The following is a 21,896-nucleotide window of genomic DNA, read 5'->3' as shown; positions in this document are numbered from 1 at the left end:
CCTTCCTGGCCTCCCCTCCGTGCAAGCAGATGGGCTCACCCACATCCGGGGACCAGAGGAAGAGGTGTGCCGGCCACGTGGTGCAGGGGCGGGCTCCGGCGGCAGCGGGCGCATCCGTGGGTCGGTAAGGGTTTCCCGCGCCCCTTAGCCTCGGTTTTGGAGAGTGGGAACGAGCTCGTTCCTCGGCGTCACACTTCCCCTCCACTCCCATCGGCCGAGGCCGATGTCTTCACTCCATCCTCCTCATCACTGCCCTTGCCGCTGGCCAGGTCGGGTAGAAAGGGACTTGCGTGGTGGGCCGGGACCTGTACCTCCCCCGCATCCACGTTTGGTCTCTCCAGCCTGAAGCCGGAAGTGGGTGCTGTGGGCGGCCTCACACACCCGTACCGATGGTGGTGGCCTGCGAGGGTCATTTCTAGCGAGGGGAAAGACCTTCTGGCTTTGACCTTCTAAGTATTTATAAAACTCAGAGATGGATAAAACGCGCCCCTGCCCCGGCGAACGCACGCACTGGGAAGAGTGTGGAACCGGCGGTGTGACCAGCTCCCAGTGGGGGACCACTCTGTGCGCACCGGGAGCTAGAAGCTGGGATCTGCGGGGGGTTAGGAGAAGGGGAAGGAGGGGACGCCTGCTGTGCTCAGCCGGGGGCTTGAAGAAGGCCTCCTGCCGGAACCAAGTTTTTTAGACCAGCTCGGGGGGAAAAGAAAGGAACGAGCATTTCAGGATCAGGACAAATCACACGTGTAAGTTTGTTCAGGAAACTGGTAGTGGTTAACTCTGCCCAGTGTAGCAAGGGCTTGGGCCAGTGGCCGCGTCCTGGACAATGCCTCTCTTAGTGCTTTCCAGCCCCTTAAGAGGGAAAACACCTTAGCACCTTACTCTAGGCATGGGGTGTTGACCCGGGTGATCTTAGGCCCACGTTGAGTTTGAAAGGAAAAGTACAGGTTAGTGATGGGGGATAGAGGCTTTGAAGTGTAGAGGACAGAAAGTATGATAGGGTTAGAGGTGTTTGAAAGAGTGACAGGTGAAAAAAGATTGAGGCCAAATAGGGGAAAGATGTGTTGAGTCATTGATACAAAATGTACACGTTAACAACTGGAGGTGATAATCCCTGAGCAATCTGTCGCACAGCCAACCAAATATGTTTAGTGGATAATAAGAACAAGAAGGAAGTGTTCAAGGGCAGAATGCTGCTGAAGCTGGAGTGAGTTGAGAAAAATTTACGAAAAAGGTAGAATCTTTGTGGGCCCGGGAAAATCAGGTTTTGAACAGCAGGGAATAGGGAGGAGGGTATCCCATAGACCAGGGCATCAAGGACAAAGGTGTGGCAGCAGGAAAAGGGAGGGCTTTTGTAGGACAGGGACTCCAGAAACATAACTGTAACTGAGGGTAAGGACCCCCTGTGTGTAAATTTTCTAAAGATGGGGGCCTTGTTTTGAGTTACTTACTGGGTAATACTGGATTAATTCTTGTGTGAAACATTAAGACATCTGGTTCACTGGTGCACCTTTTGCTTCAGTTTCGTCTGGATCCTTGTCATGGGGGTAAAAACCCTTCCCCTCATCCCAGCCTCCATAATTATTATCCAAGTATCAGGGCAATCTTGCAGTCATACTGTTGGAGACAAGCACAGGCCTATATGAAGGAGTTGGATTCCTCTCCCAAAGATCGTTTCTTGTATGAGTTTTCATACTCAAAGGTGGGAGTGACTGAGAGTACCTTTGCTGCCATTGACTCACAGGCCATCAGGATGGCTGTTTTGTAGCAGGAGCACAATAGGGTGATACCTGTGATGAAGAATAGCCCAAACTTGGAAACAAGGAACCCAGAGGTACCTTCCAAGCTGGCTATATCTGTTTAGGGGAAAGTAAAAAAGAGGGAATCAGCATGAGAAGTAAGTATCTGGACCAGGCATTGAAGGGCTTGCAGCATTAAGAGTCACCCCAAAGGGAAGGAACAACAAGCAGCATGGAGACCTATCGCTATTGCTGCTTTCGGGGCCCAGCCTGAGTACCATCATCTTAAGATAGGAGGCCATGTATTCACAAGCTCAGCCGAGGATTTCTGTCAGGTCTGTGGTTGGTCACTTTGTATAACCCACTTCAATGTTATCATTTAGCTTCTTGGGCTAAGAATGCCAACATTCGAGGCAAGGCAGGTGGTGACTCTTATACAAAATGGTGCAGGAAACGACCGGAGAGGAAACTTGCTTATGAGTCAGGGACTCATCAAAGGCATCCTGAAAGGGAGCGGTGAATGTGCCAGTTAGGAAAGAAAAGCTGCATTCTAGATGTGCGGTGGCCTTATAACAGAGGCCCTCAAATATATTGCCTTCCTGTCACATGACACTGGTCTGGGCCACGTCCTATGTTCAGTGTATGCTACAAAGTATTTATCAGCTGGAGGGGAAACAGAAAGGAGGGACTATGATTATATATAAATAAGTTGTCACCAGACCCAGATGAGAAGACGAGTCTTTCCCAGGGTGACATACCAAACGACACATCGAGGCTAAGAAGCTGGGGGGATCCGGGATCCTAGTGCTGGATTACATCACCTCCTGAGTCTGTGTTTTGGAAATAACCTCTTTGACTGACAGATTTGACAAGATCAGAGCTGCAGGAGAATGGACAGTGAAGTACAGAGAGATGGAAGGATCTTGGATTTGATTGATGATGCGTGGCGAGAAGATAAGCTGCCCTACGAGGATGTGGCAATACCGCTGGTAGGCTGTCATTTGTGCCGAGGGGAATGGGTTAGAGGGCCCTGGTAGAGGTAGAATATCAATGGTCAGATAAACTAGTAAGGCAAAGAAATCAAAGCTGTAGAGTCCACTGACCAGAAGCTTCCGGAGAGCATCTAGACTTTTTATTTGAAGAGAAATGTGGTTCAGAGAGCTGATGTGAACTTCTCAGGGGTCATTTCAGGACTGGAACCCAGGCCTTCTGAGCCATTTTCTGTCAATTACACCAAAGCCAGTAAGCCAGGTAATGGGGTTTAATGCATAAGATGGGGAAGAATACGAAGCAGTGGCATATAAGCTATATGGTATTTCTTCCCTATCGCTGGCTTATTGACATTATTAAAAACTCACATTCTTAGAACATACACCTATCCTAAGTTCCCTGGAAAATAATTTTTAAAAAAATCTGGCTTTTCTTCTTTTGCCTTTGGATCAATAGGCTCCTGGAATACACTTGTCTGCTCTCTATGAAATTGCCCTGCAAAGAGTTTGTTAAACCTTAAGTAATAAATGATCTAAAAGCTTGGCTTGTATAAGTGCTTATTAAATATCCTATTTATGTCATAAAGGAATGCTTTTCTTACAAGTATGCCAACTATCCTGAGAAGAGCTGTTAATAAGATAGAGCTTACAGATAGAATGCTGCTGCTATTACAGAGAAAGAAAATCTAACTCACCAATGTTTTCATTTAAAAATAAGATGATAATATGTTCAATGAGTAATACACATATCACATAATAAATCACAGCTTAGTTCAACTTTAGAATAATAGTCAAAAGGGAGGGTCATGAGAATTATAGCTGCCATTTAGTGAAAACCAGGTTTATGCCATGGACGGAGGTTGAAATTGGACATACATTATCTCTAATCTTGAAACAGCCTTGCAAAATGGTGCTGTTATCCCCATTTTACAGGAAAGGAATAGGATCAGAGAGGAGAACCTGCCCAGGGTTGGGTAGCTGATAAGTTGGACTTCACACCTGGGTCTGTGAGGCTCCAGATCCTGTCCCGTGAACTTCGATTTCTTTCATTCCACAAGCATGTCTTTGGAAGCCTTCTATGTGCCAGATTATATAAACATAAGATACAGTTTCTGCCCCTGCGGGTCTAGGGAGGTAACACACAAAAATAAGTAATTATTATAATAAGGGTTTTAAGGGGGGTCATGAACAGCCACCGTAGTATAGGAAGTGGCTCGCTGCCTGCTGGGCAGCAGGAGAAGCCACAGAGAGAAGTAATGTTTAAGCTGGTCATAAGGGAGGACCAGCAGTTTAGTGGGGGTGGACAAGGGCACTCCAGCAGTGGGGACTGTGCAGAGGCTCAGAGCTTTAAAGTCTTCGAAAGAGAGTGAGGGATGGGAAAATACACTGCCTTTTCATAGAGTAGCTGCAAAGAATTGTGGTCATTCTTACAGTGTACCATAATAGATGGTTGCATTTATGATACTTTGTGTTTGTTTTCCAAGCTCATATGCAATTTTATATGTTGGCATTCATTGCCAAGGGACAATTGTGACCAAATGAACGACATCATTTTAGAATACATACCACAGATGGGATGAAATTAAGCAAAGTTGCCTACTTCTGAATTAAATAATTCATTAAGCAAGGACTTTTTTATGCTTTGTCAGCTATAACTAATTATTGGAACCAAACTTTAAGTGTATTATTACTTTACAATAAGTGATAGTCCCTTTCAGTTTGTACCAGTATGTTTGAATTTCATTCTTAACATTTATAGAGCAAGATTTATCTGATCCCCATATACATGTCATATTATAAAAAAATCATTTTATATATACTGAACATAATTCTAAAGGAGAAGAACATTATATTCATATACTGAAAATTTGAGTCACTGGAAAATCATAAGTCTGGATAGTAACAGTTTGCTAACCCTAAAAGAAACATAAATTCAGATAATTAAAAAGAAATATGTTGGTATCAGTGAACACTGATACAAAGCAGAGTCCTGGTAGTAATACATTTACATTTAAATATAAGGAAACTTTCTTAAAAGTTCTCACTACATACAAAAATGAGGTAATGGATGTGCTAACTAGCCTTATTGTGCTAATTGTATCACACTATATGTGTATCAAATCATGTTGTACACCTTAAACTTGCAGAATGTTATATGTAAAATAAACCTCAATAAATCTGGGGAATATGAATATATATATATATGGAAATTATTTTAGATTCTACACTAAGTGTGGCCTATGGCTTAACCATTTTAAGAAAATGCTGGCAGGATATGCATTGGTCATTTGCCAAGTTTTATGTTGCCTGGCTCCACCACTAGGGGGTAGTCTCATATTATGCTACATTTTCACTGCTCCCCACTTAGCTCCATTATAATCTAGGCATGCTGTGTGCAGGGTAGTTTCTTAATACATTTCTTGTGCTTAAGGAATATGCCAGCAAATGTGATATTCTATTAAGGCAGCCCCTTAATAGAATTTTAAAAAAGACTCTTTTCAGTTTTCCCAGCCATTAATAATAGCAAATATTCCTTGAACATGGATGTCCTACATAGTACTAAGCACTTGATCTAAATCACAGTATTTAGTCTCACGGCAGTCCCAGGAGGTGATATCTACATTTCTCATTTTCAGAGAGGAAACAAAGGCTCCAAGGGTTTGAATACCTTGCCTGAGTAACCCAAGGTGGGGTGGTGGGCTTGGATCCTGGTAGCTTCCAGAAGCTGTGCCCTTGGCCTCCTGCACAAATGCTAGAGCCATAAGACCATCATTCCTTCTGGAGAGGACCTGAATGATACTTCCTTACACCTTTTTATTCAGCTATTTCTTTAGGATACATTTCTGCCAATTATGCTACCTGTTTCTAGGAACTCGGTTTAATCCTATGTGCTCTTGAGTTTTAAGGGGTTTGTTAATGTACATTTACTGTCGTCCTGAATATCCACTGTACCTTTTCAGAATGAGCTTCCTGAACCTGAGCAGGACAACGGTGGCACCACGGAATCAGTTAAAGAACAAGAGATGAAGTGGACCGACTTGGCCTTACAGTACCTGCACGAGAATGTCCCCCCCGTAGGGAACTGACACCTAGCTCCCTTCTCATGGACAGATTTTTTTTTAATAGAGATACAAAATGTTTTCTTTTAGTCTCCTAATTGAAATCTTTTAGTGATAGATCCAACACTCAAAAATGTACACCCACTTAATTTGTGGCAGCAAAGTGCAATGTGGAAATACCAGAATGGGAAATGGGTTGAGATTTCTCAGGAATGCAGAATATTTGGCTCTTTGAACCTGAAGTTCTTCATGTGTTAGCTTGTGTTTAAACATGTTTGGTTAAACATTTGCCTTTAATTTTGCTTTACTGTCCGAGTCTAACACTTCCCATCTGCTTGTGTGTGTCCTGTGACAGGTGGTTGAAGATAGGAGAGAAAAAGGCTAAGAGAGGAAGCTAGGCTAAGGAGAATGACTAACTTCCCATGTATCCCACTTGGAGAAGCAGTCTGAGTGGGTGTGGAGATGTACTAGACATTCAGAAGCCCATTCACTGACTGCTGGGATGCCTGAGATTCCCCATGATGTTTTCAAACCTTGGGTACATTTCTAAATTAAACAGTATCTGACATTCCCTCTGCTCTCCCCACCACTTTTGATGCCTCTGGAAAGGATCTTCGGCTAGATGAACCACTGGTTATATCTAGTAAGGTGATTTACTTTCTCAGAGCCCTTTGAGGTATAACTGAAACACCATGGAGTCAGTATTTAGTTATAACTTGTATGAAAACTTATATTTTGCAAAACACTTATATTTATCTCCTTGGAATTATTTGCCTCCATTAAGTGGTATCTGCTTTGTTCTCTGTCTAGATTATAAACTCTGGGAAGAAGCCCTGGCTTATACTTCTGTATCCATCATTGAAAAAGTGAAAACACTGAGTAACTGAAATCTCTTCTCATCCTGTTTTTACTGGGTCTTTCTGTTTACCTAGCTCTTAGGAGGAAGAAGTAAATCACAAACAAGTGAGCTGATTTGGGGGGTTTCAATAGAAACCTTGTGTAACAACTCTCCTGTGATCCAAACAGGTGAAAGCATGTGTGTGTTCTGTGTGGGAGGCACTGGCTTCTCACTGGGAATACAATAGTGAGCAAAATAAATATGGCCTCTGACTTTGTTTAGTAGGGTAAACAAGCATTGAACCAAGTCATACAAACCTATAATTTCAAATTGTGACATTCTAGGAAGAAAAATTGGATGTCACTTGGGTGCAAAGCCTGAGGCAGAGTTTCTCTGCAAAGGATTTCTAGAGGCTGCTGTGCTCCGGAGCAGCAGGGTAGGGTAAGGGGAAAGATGAGCAAAGGTGTGACTTCAGCTGAAGTCTAGCCTAAGGCAAACCCCACAGCAGCTATGAAAGTGGTGGCATCAAGAGTTGTCCCACTTTGAGACCAGAGGCTAGGCCTTTTAGCAGTATGCCTGTTGGTCAGAGGATGTGGCTCTCCAGAGAACAGTGCAGCTCTGAGAAGCCAACAGTATCCAGGGAATGGGCACACGGACCAGGGAAAGCAGGTCTGGGCCCATTACTGGGTCCTATAGGGTATAAGGTGTGACTGGGGGGACCCGATTCAGATTGGGCCATTATGGGTAGATCTTATGATAAGTCGCTTTTATAGCAGTAATTTGAAGTTTAATTGTGTTTCTGAAAGTTTCTCACTCTCCAAGGAAGTGGCCAGGCCCCTTATGCTTCCTGTCCATAGCAGAAAGTAGACATGCCCCAAAACAAGCCTACCCCTTGTTTGGGAAGCAGGGAAGGAGAGAAGGAGCCTCTTAGGAGGAGTAGAAAGCTGTGCCCAGTCACTGGTGGTATCCAGTGACATGGTGGACTTCAGCGATTCATGGTTTGGGGTGCCCCAAAGGAGACCTGAAGCTCAATTCTGAGTCTTCCAGCCAAGATCCTGCAGCATTGGAGTCACCTCCTCCAAGGGCCCCTCAGCGTTGGCAGTGAGGACAGGAGCAGTGACCCAGGTAGACAGTAGAGGTCCTCACTCATGTTCCAGGTCATTTGTGAGCATCCTAAATGCTGGTGAGACCCTAAGAGAAGGAAAGAAACACTCCAGCCGAAACCGGTTTGGCTCAGTGGATAGAGCGTCAGCCTGTGGACTGAAGGGTCCCAGGTTCGATTCTGGTCAAGGGCATGTACCTTGGTTGCGGGCACATCCCCAGTAGGAGGTGTGCAGGAGGCAGCTGATCGATGTTTCTCTCTCATCGATATTTCTAACTATCTCTCTCCCTCTCTGTAAAAATATCAATAAAATATATATATTTTTAAAAAAGAAGTTTAAGTTAAAAAAAAGAAAGAAACACTCCATGACTACAGCTTCAGCACTGTACAGTGAGGCCAAAAAGACTTGAAGGAAATGGGGTATTTCCTGTACCCTCCTTGAGTGTGTGAGCCAACACCTGGAGGATGGGTAGGAGTAGCCAGAGGAAGAAGAGGGCATAAGGAGTGATTGCAGAGAAAACAAATTGCATTGAGCTGGGAGGTGGGACTGGCATTACAAGCAAGGTGGGGGGCAGGCAGGAGGAGGTGGGGTGGCCTGATTAGATTATATTTTATCTTTTTTAATATAAGTCCCTCTGGTTTTGAGCAGGCAGGAGTAGAAGTGGAAAGACGAGAGCTTTGCTTGGTTCAGGTGAGAGATGATGATGGCTTGGGCTAACAGGATGGAGGTGGAAATAAAGGAACTTGGAATACCTTTTAGAGGTAGAATTATCCAGATATGCCCAGCGAGAGGCATGTTGCATGACGACAGCACCTAGATCATGTTTGTGTGGTTCGAAAGAGACTCAAGTGCCCAATGTGAACCCTGCCCTTGTGACCCAGGGGTGAATTCTCTGAATCAGACACAGGACTCCAGATGCAGCCTCTGTCCTCTGGGAACATAGAATCTGGGTCCAGGAGCCCCATCCCTTGAAGCCCAAGTTAGACCCACTTCTGAATAATATAGTAACAAAAACAATGGTTAGCTGAATGCTTCCATGTGCTTCGGACACATGATCTTTAGCCCTGGTGTCCACTTTGAAGGTGGATATTTTTACCCTCCTTGATCAGGAGGTGGCAACTTAAATGACATGTTCCAAGTTAAAAGACTTACTCCAAGTCACTCAAATTGTAAATGAATTCCAACGTAGGCTGTCTGATCCCCAAACCTGGATCCTCTCCCTGGACCACGTGACCTCCCTGTAAAGCCTACTGTGACCACTCCATTCTGAAATGGGAGGAATATTCCATCAGGACATTCAGAATTTCAAAATGTTAACCTTGTTTCTATAATTGAGCTAAAGAACTGAAAGAATAATTTTTATTAGGAGCCTGGGAGTCATGAAACATTTAAAAATTCAACCTATTACCGAATCCATATATAACTCATAGCAGCATGAGTCATGCTGTTTTCACTGGTTTTTATTCAAGGTTAAATCCCAAGTGTGTATTTTCCAATTTGGGTACATTGAGAGTGAACAATTTAGTACCCATGCTAGTTAGTAGCATGCCAGCAGGGGGCGTCAATTCCTATAAGAAAGTCAATCTCTGGCAGATCTGTCAGTAAACTTGAAACTGAAGGTACGGTACTGAATAAATGTGTTTTGCTTGGAAGTGATTCTGCATATGTGAAACCCTGGGATTCTGGCCACCCACCCTTGGGCTGGGCAGCTCACCTAGTGGGCTCCTCACTGGTGCTTCATAGGAGGCCAAGTGAGGGCACCTAGAAGGTGAGGGCAGTTCAGAACTTTGCTCACCTGTGACCCCAACTCTTCGTCAGGCCTGGGGACACTCATTAAGCGTTTCCCCACGTTTTGGTGTTAAATCATTTAAACTATTTAGGCATCATTATGGAATGACTTTTTAAAACCTTCTAACTTTTTTAATCCTCACTCGATATGTTTTTTAATAGATTTTAATATGTTTTTTTATTGATTTTTAGAGAGGGGGAAAGGAGAGGAATAGAGAGATAGAAACCTCAATGAGAGAGAAACATCGATTGCCTGCCTCCTGCACACCCCCTACTGGGGATCGAGCCCACAACCCAGGCATGTGCCCTGACCAGGAATCGAGCAGTTGGTTCATGAGCTGACAACCACTGAGCCACACTGGCCAGGCCAAAGCTTGCTTTCTTGATTTGGCCCTGCTTTACCCACAGTTAAATTCTTTCCCTAGTTCCTTGCCATTCCATATGCCATCAGTCAGATCCTGAGGAAAGCAATTGGGGGGTAGAGGGGTTAGGGGCTGGATCGGAAAAGCAAATGGGTAATCTTGACCTTGTTGGCCATGCAACCTGTGCAGTCACACAAGGTCCCACATTCAGTTAGTTTTTCATCAAGGGACCCATGTTTTCATTTTGTACCAGGCCCAATAAGTTACGTAGCTGGTCCTTAAATCTATGGTAGCCATCTGTGGGACGGCGACTAACTTGACCCACTGTCTTGAATCCTCTGTCGCCCTGGGTATAGCAATGAAGTTGTCTCAAAACAGAGCCTCTGACTGAAATTAATTGCCAGAAGCACAATTACAGAGCTGGAGCAACGATCAACTCATTCATTTATGAAGGGTTTCTACCTGGATACTTAATTTACCCTTTCATGTTGAACCATATGGAAAAAAATCAAAACGTTTTTATAGATCAAAAATTGTCAGTCACCATTTTCTATGTTTTGAGCTCATTTTATTCTTACCTAGAGCCAGCTGAGCACATATACACACACACACACAAGAACAGATTTGACGGGTAGAGATGGGGAGCCGGCAACGGGTGGAGAATTTGAAAATAACCAAATGACTCCAAAGGAAGTGAGGGAGTTGGGTGTATAAACCCATCCCAGTTATTCCATGCCTTCCCTGGTGACTCAGATCCCTTTTATCATGGTGCCACCACCCAAGTACAAAAGGGGTTTTCCTCCACCCATGTCACGATCTTGCCTCCACTCTCTTGGCATCTCTGCCATGCTCCCTCCCACCCTCATCTCAGTCTCCAGCGGTTCCCTGCCCCCACCCCATGCTCACATGTGGGTAGTCACGCTAACTGGCATAGAACCTAACTGTGCAGCACTTCCTGAGGCAGAGTGAGGTGGCAGCATCCCTATCCCTTTGCCAGTAGGACTGCCCTAACATCTGTCAGCTAAGACCCACATGGCCACCCCTGGCTCAGCCCGGACAGAAAGGACCATGGGCCAGTCTGGTGAGGCACTTCTCCCCCGTCCCATCTTCCAGGCTCTTGTGCTCCCCACTGCTCTCCTCCCAGCCTCTCTGGGGGCAGTACAGATGTTGAGACATGCCTTCCTCTTCACTCACAGCTCCTGCTCACCCAGGGCTGCCCTCGGGGGGGGGGGGGGGGGGGCGGGAGGGGGAAGGTTAGGTGCTCATGTGTCCCAGTTCTTAGTCCAGGAGGACAGGCAACATTGGCTTTGAGAGTACCAGAAAAAATGAGCATCCGGCTGGGTTGGAGAGTCCCAGATGGACTGGACTCTTGGCAGGAGTGAGAAGGGCTGCAGCTCTGGTCCCCACGCCTCCCACTGACTGCTTCCAACTTCTTTGCCCAGTTTCTCTTTTCCTCTCAATCAACCAAGCAATCAATCTTTATCTGTGTGTGTTCCTACTTCATCCTTTCTTGATGTTTTTCTTCCTCGTATTCAAGCATTTATCTAAATACCTTACTCTATGCACTAGACTTACCTCCTTTTATATTAAAAAGTACAACTTACATCAGTTTGCACCCTGTTTTATTTTATACCAGAGGCCCTAGGCCTGGCCGGCGATCAGGGCCGATCTGTGGGGCGACCAGTGGGGTGATCGGGCCCCCGCTTGCACCTGCCTTGGCCTGGCGCCGCCCACTCACCTGCTCCACCATCCTGCCGAGGTCCCTCTCTCATCCGGGCCCATCAGGGCCGGCAGTGCCTCCACTGCCACCTGCTAACAGCGCCACATCGCCATGTTCCACGCCACCCCCTGGTGGTCAGCGCACATCTAACTCCCGGTCAGTCAAACTCCCGTCTGTGGGGACAATTTGCATACTAGCCTTTTATTATATAGGTTATTAGTTACTTATTTGAAATTATGTGTAAACAAAACGTACATAGGCTACTTGCAAAGCATAATGGCTAAGAGTACAGACTTTGGAGACAGAAGGGCCTAGGTTCAAAACCCAGTGTATCAGTAGATAAGTGTATGAAAAAGCTGTGGTACATTTATACCATGGAATACTATGGGGCAATAAAAAAGAAGAATCTCTTACCCTTTGAGACAGCATGGAGGGACCCGGAGAGTATCATGGTAAGTGAAATAAGTCAGTCAGAGAAAGACAAGTATCACATGATTACACTCATGTGGATCCAAAGTAACAAACTGATGAACGGAGTGGATCCAGAGACGTGGAAGCATGGAACAGAGTGCAGAATCTCGGACGGAAGGCAGGGGAGGGTGGGTGGGTGAGGTAATCAACCGAAGACCTTGTATGCATATATGCATAACCCATGGACACAAACAATAGAGTGCTGAAGGCCTGGGGTGGGGAGAGGGAGGTGGAGGGGGCTGGAGGAGGTCATGCTCCAGCATCCCCCCAACCAGTTACTGACCTTCCTGAACCTCAGTTTCCTCATTGGAAATAGAGTTGATAAAGCCACTTACATGATAGGTTTATTGGAGGCTAAAAGGGACAATGCAAGTGAAATGCTTAGAACAGTTTCTGGCACATGGTTAGCACCTGATAAATATCAGCTGTTGTCTGTTTTCAATATAATAAAATAAGCTTTCAAATGAGTTCCACATTGATGCTCTGAAGTCAAACAAAGAATAATTTAATTATGTAAATAATCATTCCCAAATAACCCTCAGGGATTATTTTGCATAGTAGAAACAGAATGAATTAGGAGGCAGAAGATCTAAGTTCAAGTTTTAGCTCCACCATGTACCAGCTGTGTGACCAGAAGTCTGCCTGTCAACTTCTCTGAGCCTACATCACAGGGCTGGGGACTAAAATGAGTACAATGTATTCCAAACGGTTTTGTAGATATAAAGAACTACATACACTTAAGTTAAACATCATAATATACTAGAGGCCCAGTGCACGAAATTCATGCACGGGGGGGGGGGGGGGGCGTGTCCCTCAGCCCAGCCTGCACCCTCTCCCAATCAGGGACCCCTCGGGGGATGTCTGACTATCAGTTTAGGCCCCTGTGGGATCGAGCCTAAACCGGCAGTCGGACATCCCTCTCACAATCTGGGACTGCTGGTTCCCAACTGCTCACCTGCCTGCCAGCCTGATCACCCCCTAACCACTCCCCTGCCGACCCGATTGCCCCCAACTGCCCTCCCCTACTGGCCCAATTGCCCCCAACTGCCCTCCCCTGCTGGCCTGGTCGCCCCTAACTGCCTTGCCCCTGCAGGCCTGATCATCCACAACTGCCCTCTCCTGCTGACCATCTTGTGGTGGCCATCTTGTGACCACATGGGGACGGCCATCTTGTGCAAGGACATGATGGTCAATTTGCATATTACCTCTTTATTATATAGGATTTACTTTGTAAATTCATAATTTGTTCTCAAGTTCATGTTTCATATAGCTCTCTTCATATATGTGCTAATTTAAACATAATAAATGAACACATAGGCATATCTACATGTGAATTTGCATTAAAATGTTTTGAAAAGTCTGAAAGAAGAAAAGACAACAAACTATTGGCAATCATTGCCTCCAAGGATAAGGTTAAACTGGCTGAGGAAGGAAAATTGTCACATCTTCATTTCCTTCTGAAAAAGTGGTGGGGTTATGGGAAATTTTCAAAAATAACAATGCAGATATTGCAAAAATAAGAACAGCATTGTTTTGAAAAATATTCTCACGGCCTTTGAATAAAGATTTGGATGTATGTTAAAACGTGTCAGCATTCAGCAATTTTTGTCCTACTAACATTCAGCAGGAGCACCAGCTCTGTGGGAACCACTCGGAGATGCAACGGAGGATCAGACATGCATTATACCTGAGATTATAATGTGCTGGACCAGATAAAACACTTATGCAAAGAGCCACACTCTAAGAACAAAGTGGCCAGTGTGCCTCATGCACTATAAGTGCTCAATAAATACTGGGAAAATGGACAAACGGATGGATGGAGACATTGTGAAAAGATAGCCGTTGGAAGACAAGCTTGACTTGAACATCTAGAGATTAGCAAGTGAGCTGGGAAGGTGCCTTTTGGTGAAATCCTGTCATTTCTAATTCAGTATCAGTTTTCCCCTCCCTCTCTCTCATCCTTCCAACTCAGGGGTGGGGCTGGTGTGTCTGGAAACGTGTGGGATTATATTTGTGGGGAAGGGGAGAAGGAGGTGGGTGTCAGAGAATACTGCTGCATTTAGTGGTAGGTTGGATTTTAAATAGACTGCAATAAAGAATTGTTCTATCCAAATTACTAACAGGGACCACATTGAGAAATACCAGTAGGTGAGAGAAGCATCGTAAACAGATCATTACAAGGTCATAAAGAAGCTGCTGGCATAGATATCCACACAAGTTTTCTGCTTTTGTAGCCAAATCAAATGTGTGACCTCCCTTCTAGGTAGCTTGCCTTGCTGGAGCTTGAAAAGCTAAAGCCAACTGCCAGGACCCCTTGGGGCTGAGCTTCTGCCTGTGACCTGGCTTCCCCTGGGCAGATGTACCCTCCAGAGACCTACCGACTCTGGTGGGGCTTCGGGGTCCTGTTTTGTGTCTTGGTTTGGTTTGGTTCTTCCTGCATCAATATGAAGATCTCAGTGTCTAGATGCTTCCTGAGTGTTGTAGACGGGATGCCGGGCATCCATCGCGCAGCTGGAGCTGTGCAATCCTGGAATCAGGTGTGGCTGGTGCTTCCTCGTTTTCAAGTTGCCACATCAGCAGCTGGGGCACAGCTTCTGGAACCCCCCGTTTCCTCGTCATGGCAGAAGGGGAGCTTCCTCGGATGGATCGGTTCTGCACTGGAGTTCTGGGAGTCAGTCCTGGAAGCTCAACAGAGAACCCGCTCTTCCACCCGAACGGACAAAATTGTAAGCACCCCGTGTCCTATACTAAGTCATGCCGTTTCCCTCCCCTGCTTCTATCTGTCTTTCCATGTAAACTATTTGTCATCCGTTGCTAAATTCTGACACAGTGGTCAACCTAATAATCAAAGAAATACAAATTAAACCAACAATGAAGTCATTTCTCATTTCAGAATGTGAACACTTAAAAAGACTAATAAAATTCAATGTTGGTGAGGGCGAGGGGAGATGGGCTTTCTCTTGGAGGTTGTGTAGGTTGGAGCAGGCGTTTTGAAGAGCAGTTTGGCAGTATCCATCCAAGTGTAAAATGTGCATAGACTCCACCTCTAGACATCTGTCAAGGAGAAATACCGCCACATGCCCTGAAGGAAACAGTTGCCATGGGCAGTAGTCGCACCATTGTAAGAAATGGAAAAACAACAATAAATAGAAATGTCCATCAAGAGGGAATAGTTTCGAAAATCACTGTACAACTGTTCTTTGGAATACTCTGCAGTCGGCAAAGAGTGAGGCAGGGCTACAAGGACTAATATGGAAAGGCATTGGACATATTTCCAAGTGAAGACTGAATTGCAAAACAACATGTATAGTGTGATCTCATTTATGTCTTAAAACACATACAATGAAAGTATATGTTTCTATTTAAACACGTATATGTCTGCAGAAACCCAGACAAAGGCAGGAAGGGCACAAACCAAGCTACCCTTGCAGAGTGGGGGAGGCAAGCTGAGGAGGGGCCTGTGCAGGACTTTTGCTGCTATTTTCTAACTTCTATTCTGTTTCAACATTTGAATATTTTACGAGAAGAATGTTATGTTTAATATCATTACATTAACACATAAATGTAAAGGTTATAAAACATTATATGGGCAAGATTTCAACTTTCAAATGTCAAAGCAAAAGCTAGAGATTGCTTGTTGGATCCATCATATCTGAAAGAGAGAAAGAATGACAAAATGAATCTAGTGGAAGAATATGGGTATTCATTGTACTAGTCTCTCAACATTTCTGTATTTTTAACATTTTTCATAATATAACGATGGAAATAAAAACACCTCAAATACACATCCTTGGATACACACACACTTTTCCTGTGCAAGCAGATTTTTCCAGATGTTGGAAGCAAAGCCCGTGGCTCACTCAGCTGCAATTATGGCCAAAAGGCATTGCCAATCTTTCTCAACCGTTTCTTAGAGCAAGTATCTCTCACTCCCCGGGCCTGCAACTTGAGGAGCCTGCAGATGCCCCTGTGGCCTGACTGGGGTGGGCAGCAGCCCTCTCCCCAGTCCCTCTGGGGGCACAGTCAGGACCAGGGCCTGTTGGGGAGCAAGGACCTAGCTGTCTCTCCTCTCCTCTCCCTACAGAGGGGGAGGGCCATGGCTAAGGGCACCTTTAACATCAACTAGGCCCCACCCAGGTGTCTATTTCAACCAGCCCATGGAGGGACAGGTGGCCATTGGAAAGAAGAGGAGCTGGGGGCTCCTTCATGGCCACAACAGGGGACTCTGAAAAGATCCCACTCGTTGGGATTGGGATACTCAGGAAGCCTCATTCAGTTCTGAGATAGCGGTTTGTGGATAATGGGGGAGGCAGCAGGGTCGAGATTAGAAAAAGAAAAAGAAAAAAAAAAAGAGAAGGAATTGGAATTTTAATGAGAACCATCTGGAGTGCTTGCCAAGGGTGTAATGTTTTTAGTACAAGAAAGTAATTCCTCAGCTTAAATGAGGAAAAGAGCAATGAAGAAAATGGTTCGATTGTGCTTACCCCCCCAAACTGATGAGGGACAGAACCACGTAGAACAGCAGGCGCACAGGGCCCGGTTCGGGGGGCAGCGGGAGGAGAGCGCCCCCTTCTCTATGCGGCTCCGCAGGGAGGAGGAATGTCACTCCTCTGCCAAGGAGACTTTGAGGGATGGGTTGTGGAGGGCCCTGGGCCAGCGCCTGGAATCTGGGTAACCATGGAAACGGGCCCGCGGGGTGACAACAAACACGGGATGGAATTTCAGCGTTCGCAGCCAGGCCTCAGAGGCAGAGGAACGGGAAAGTTCAGGAAAGTTTTTTGTTGTTGTTGCTTTGAACCCCGAGGGTCGGGGGAGGCACAGGAGGGATCGGCAGTGTTCAGAATAAAGGACCCCGGCCCAGCACCCCAACGGAGTCACCTGGAGCCAGATTCTGGATTCTCGATTCTACTCCATCAGTGTGCAGATGCCAGCCATTCATGCGGCTGAAGAAAAGCGGGCCTTCATTGAATGAGAAAAGATATATGTGAGAGAGGAAAAAATGTTGCCGATACTAGGCAGAAAATGTTTACAAAAGAAGCTATGATCTCTAGAACTTTCTTTCCTGAGGCCTTTCCAAAGAGAATGGCAGGCATCATTCCTGGCCAGAGTCACCGCTGAAGGAACCATCAAGACATCTGCTGCAGGCTCTTTGCTTTGCAGATGAGGAAACCAAGGCAGAGTAGAGGACTGGATTCATGTCCTGGCTCCTGATACAAGGCTCTTTTTCATTTTTCCTTTTTCTTTTTAACATTTTTAAGTTGATTTCAGAGAGAGGGAGAGAGAGAGAAACATCAATGATGAGAGAGAATCATTGATTGGCTGCCTTCTGCACGCCCCCTACTGGGAATCAAGCCCACAACCCAGGCAGGTGCCCTGACAGGGAATCCAACCTTGACCACCTGGTTGATGGGTGGACGCTCAACCACTGAGCCACACTGGCCAGGCAAGGTTCTTTTCTTGACAGTGTGTCCCAGGGGCCTGAAACGAGCCCGTAGTAGACCCTTGAAGTCCACAAATGGGTTCAGGTGAAATTGTATAAATGGGCAGTGGTAAAATAAGTAATAAAATTGTTAACCCGGGGATCAGAAAATGCGGAGGAAATGCATAATGGATTGCCATTCTTAGAAACTGAGATTAATATGGTGTAAAATCCACTCCAGTCCCATGGTTATAACCATCAGTAGTTGAGAAGGAGCCTCTGTTGTGAAAAGAGAGAGACTCTCAACAGTTAAGAATTTAGCAAAGAAGATCGTTTTAAATGAGCAAAGTTACATAACTTTATAACCTCTTCAAGAAATCATCTTGAAACTTCATTAGCAAAAAATGCCCCTGAATCAGCCAACAGGAAATAAGTCCAAGGAATTTCTGGAAATAGGAGGGTGTTTTTTTGTTTGTTTTTTCAAGTGAGAAAAAAAGTTTTTAAGGAAAAAGGAAGCCCTGACCCACATAAAGATAGGGTTTCAGTCAAACTAATTTGAGAGCAAGGAGGGAAAGTGTACGCCTCAGCAGTGGAGGGAGTACCCAGGCCTGGAGGCTTTGGGTGGGATGCTGAAAACAACTACCACCCCCCAAAATGGACACAAGAAACAGCCAGTTTTATGCTAAAGATGACATTCCATTCACCGAGAAAATAACAAATCTGCAGGAGACTGTCCACAGCCCTGTTGACGTCTACAGAGAAACTTAAAAATTGTTTCAGCACTTAATCCAGAAATACTTGCTGTTTATCTTGAAGTCACTGATTTTCCCTAAAGCTCTGCTCAGTAACTTTTTATCCTGAAAGCCCTTATTTCCCTTATTCAGAAGTTAAAAATGGGGGGAAGTGCTACTCACTTTCTCAGCAAATGTTTTTGACAGTTTACGCTATGCCAGGCCCTGTGATCATATCCGATTGTGATTGCCTCTTCGGCTTCATACCATATCTGAGTTTTTAATATTAAAATGCAAAGTCGCCTTGGAACCTGTGAGCCTCTCATAAAATGCTGAGAGCTGTCCATCTTCAAATAGTTAAGTACTACGCGAGCTTCAAGAGGCCACTGCCCATTCCTAATGAGAATCTTGTGTTTATGATTCATGGATTAAACCCCTATAAATGGCTTTATATACATGCCCGAAATATGTGGATCCACAAGAGGTCTGAGAGTATGCATGTAAGTATGTATCTGCTCGTGAGAAAGTGTGTGTGGGAGGGAAGGAAGGAAGGAGCAGGAACTGTTTTCATTTAAAAAAAAAAACTAGAAGGGCAAGCAAAAACGATTCATACCCATCATTAAAGAAGTGAGGTGAGTGAGGTGTAGGGCATGACGCTGGGAGAAGCCAGCGCCTTTCCAAATGGTCATTCCTTTAGCCCTTGAAAAGATTACTCTTTCAAGGGAAACCTTGGGCTGGTGTTTGTTTTCCGCAGTAATAATTACACTGTTTTGTGTTGTTGTTGTTGTTGTTTTTAATCTCGGTGATTTTTTAAAAGGTGAAAAGCCTTTTTATCTTTTCGTAAAAACCTTTATTTAAAAAATCTCAATCACTCAGGTTTCCATGATCCCGGTGATAATGATTACACTGAGGGAAAGGCCCCCTGCGGTTGGCATGGTGGTCTCCAGGCCATTACATCACACAGTACTCGCCTGACCCGGTGGAAAGGGCCTTAGACGAGGTCGTCTCAGCTCAGGGGACCCAAATGTTTGTCATGAGAAAGTGTCCTCCAGGCGAGGTGTCCCTTTCTGACCAACTCCAGACCGTCCCCTTTGGATAAGCAGAAGTCTAAGTACTGGATGTGCTCAAAGTGAGAGCTCAGACCCTTCCTGTCCCCTGTCCCCATAACTTGCTTCTAGACTTCATGGAAAGAAGCGACCAGGAACATTGGAGCTATTACTCAGATGTTCTACATATGTTATGCGAAACTGAAGAGCATAACTTGGTGTGTTTTTTTTGGTCAAAATGCCTGTGTGAAACAGGATTTTCCAACATTAAATCTAATGAGCCAGCATATGTTGAGCTTGAGTTTGTACTTATTGTCAAATATAGAAGCCCAACAAGCAAACTGTATCCAGGTAATGTCCTATATCCACAAGGAAACCTGCAATCTCATTTAGGAGGCTTCAGGTTGCAAGTAATATGAAACTCAACTAACAGAAGCTTAGCAATAAAGCACTTATTTCTCTAACCAACCCAAACCAGGATTGATTAATTCCACAACTAAACAGCATCACCCAGAACCCAGGTGCTTGTTCATCTTAAAGGCTCTTGTGCCTTCCTCAGCGATCATCTTGCTCCCCTCAAGGTCCCAAGATGGTGGCCACAACGCTGGCCAACACAACCTCACATCAGAAGCAGAAAAGAGATTGTCTTTTCCTTCTGGTTCAAGGATGGGCAGATGGCAGAACCAGAACTATTGAGAGCTTAGTTGGGAAGGTGGGACGCACAAACACGCGCACCGGATGCAGATAGCCATGTGGGCTGCTGGCAGTCATCTTGTAACTATGTGGTGAGAACATATCTGAGAATGATTGACAGCTCAGAGGAGAGAAGAACCAATCCAAGAGACAGGGCAGAACTGGATACGAGTGTCATTCTGAAGCCACACATGCCCTTGGCCTTTTTAGTTACATGAGCCAATAAACTCCCTGTTTGATAGGACACTTGCCACACAGAGACCTCACTCATATAGTCACTTGTCTAACTTTTCCAGCCCTACACTAGTCATCCAATATTGTTTTGCTTCTTAAAAAATATTACTAGTTGGGACATTCTACAACATACTTAGCCAGTATTCCTTAACACTAACAAGGTCATGATAAAGAAAGATTGATAAATGGTCACAGATTGTAGGAGACTAAGGAGACACGAAAACTAACGACAGCGTGGTATCCCAGGTTGGATCCTGGAGCAGGTAAAGGATATTCATGAAAAAAACTGGGAAATAAAGTCTGTAGATCACAGTGTTACACCTATGTCAATTTCTTAATTTTGACGAATGTGCTGTGTTATGTAAGATGCTAACGTTGGGGGAAGCTGGGTGAAAGGTATGTACAAGAGCTGTCCTATCTTTGCAACTTCTTCGTCAATCTAAAATTGCTCCAAAATATCAACTTCAAGAAACATATAATTGGTCACTAATATTCCAAAGTCTAGTAAACACGGAATGAGACTGACTTCTTCTTGAAAGGGATAATAATGTTAAGTCCCAAAGAGGTTAAGGGACTTGCCCATGGCACCTGGCAACTCATGTCAGAGATGAGCCTGGAAACTAGGGCCTAACACCTGGACACACACTGCAGCCCAGGGATCCCGAGGTCTTGCTCAAAGGATTTAGTTTCCATGGAAACAGCTCTTCTCTGAGCACACTAAATTCCCTTGCTGCTGTCCATATTAGCTCTGGACTATTACATTTCATAGTCCATTTTTCACATTGATAAATTACACAATTATAGCAGTCCAAGAATGAGCAATAACAGCATGCAAAAGGAATTTGTACCAGAAATTGAAACTACCATATGGTCAATGGATTAACATTAACCATAAATAGAAACCATTACATTCTCTGGTGCCTGCCAATGGCATTCATATAAATTAAGCGTGTTCTGAAAAGCAATACATGAAAAATGTTCATGCAAAATAAACCCAAGCCACACCATTTCCAAAGACAGGTTTTAAAGGGGTTGCATCTCAAATGACTTAGATGGGAGTGAACATGGCATTCTGGTAAAAAGGATGTTAGGTGACTCAGAAAGTGGTTCTAGTGATGATAGACACTGATGTCAAAGATTCATTTTAGATAATGGTAAAATTCGGGTAAGATGTGTTCCATAAAATGTGAAGGAAAAAGCAGAGGTAACTCCAGCCTCCTAGGCGTGAGCATTTGTACCATGGTGAATTCTTCCATGTAGAGTATGATAATACAGCCTCAGGGTGAATCTGAGTAAAAGAGATCTACCCTTGATCACATGCTTTCCCCAAAAAATACCAAGCCCATCCTCCAAGACCCTTCCTGTAATGCTTCTGTTATCCACACCTGGGCACCCAGAGCTGGGCAGAGTTGGTCACAAATGTTAGTTACCCCTCTCCTCTTTTCCCTACCCAATAATTATTCCTCTTCCATCTCATGAGCACTGGGCCTTAGGCAGAGCCCAGGCATCTGCCGGAATGCTGATCACAGAATGTCAGAAGCCAGGGGATCCCTGAGAAACACGGACTGAAGTATGCTAATTAGCACCCTCCTCTATAATTGCTGGTGACTATTGGAATTATCTGATAAAAGCTTTGACAATAATTCCCTTTCGTGGGCACAGAGGTGATTTAGGAAGCACATCTTGATAGAGGAACAAGCCACAGTT

General features: G+C 44.8%; 2 protein-coding genes across 8 annotated transcripts in view; one reads left to right on the top strand and one right to left on the bottom strand.

The window, feature by feature from the left end:
• The window catches only part of CEP63 (centrosomal protein 63), a 53,337-nt gene extending 53,088 nt beyond the window's left edge, over positions 1–249 (bottom strand). For 3 of the 4 annotated variants that reach the window (XM_079795361.1, XM_079795358.1, XM_079795363.1), the window contains exon 1: positions 44–249. In XM_079795361.1, coding sequence (XP_079651487.1) covers positions 44–114 — 71 coding nt within the window. In that variant the 5' untranslated portion in view covers positions 115–249. Of the gene's footprint in view, positions 1–39 lie in introns of all 4 variants that reach the window. The other variant, XM_079795364.1, reaches the window with a different exon arrangement.
• On the top strand, positions 28–5,865 carry ANAPC13 (anaphase promoting complex subunit 13). Of its 4 annotated transcripts, none has more exons than XM_079795369.1 (3): positions 28–124; positions 2,600–2,725; positions 5,686–5,865. In XM_079795369.1, the coding sequence occupies exons 2-3, from the start codon at positions 2,627–2,629 to the stop codon at positions 5,809–5,811; spliced, it is 225 nt and encodes a 74-aa protein (XP_079651495.1). In that variant the 5' UTR covers positions 28–124; positions 2,600–2,626; the 3' UTR covers positions 5,812–5,865. The 4 variants fall into 4 exon arrangements, with proteins under 4 accessions (XP_079651495.1, XP_079651496.1, XP_079651498.1 ...); XM_079795370.1 differs by lacking the exon at positions 28–124 and adding an exon at positions 129–269; XM_079795372.1 differs by lacking the exon at positions 28–124 and adding an exon at positions 286–564.
• Positions 5,866–21,896: the final 16,031 nt, after the last annotated feature.

This window comes from Cnephaeus nilssonii, assembly GCF_951640355.1.
Source record: "Cnephaeus nilssonii genome assembly, chromosome: 17".
Lineage (NCBI taxonomy): Eukaryota > Metazoa > Chordata > Mammalia > Chiroptera > Vespertilionidae > Cnephaeus > Cnephaeus nilssonii.
Note: the sequence above shows the minus strand (reverse complement) of the source record. Positions and strands in the feature narration are given on the sequence as shown.

Coding starts and splice junctions, on each gene's coding strand:
- ANAPC13 (XM_079795369.1), top strand. CDS start 2,627: ATGGACAGTGAAGTACAGAGAGATGGAAGGATCTTGGATTTGATTGAT. Junction 2,726..5,685: donor AGGATGTGGCAATACCGCTG/GTAGGCTGTCAT, acceptor GTACCTTTTCAG/AATGAGCTTCCTGAACCTGA.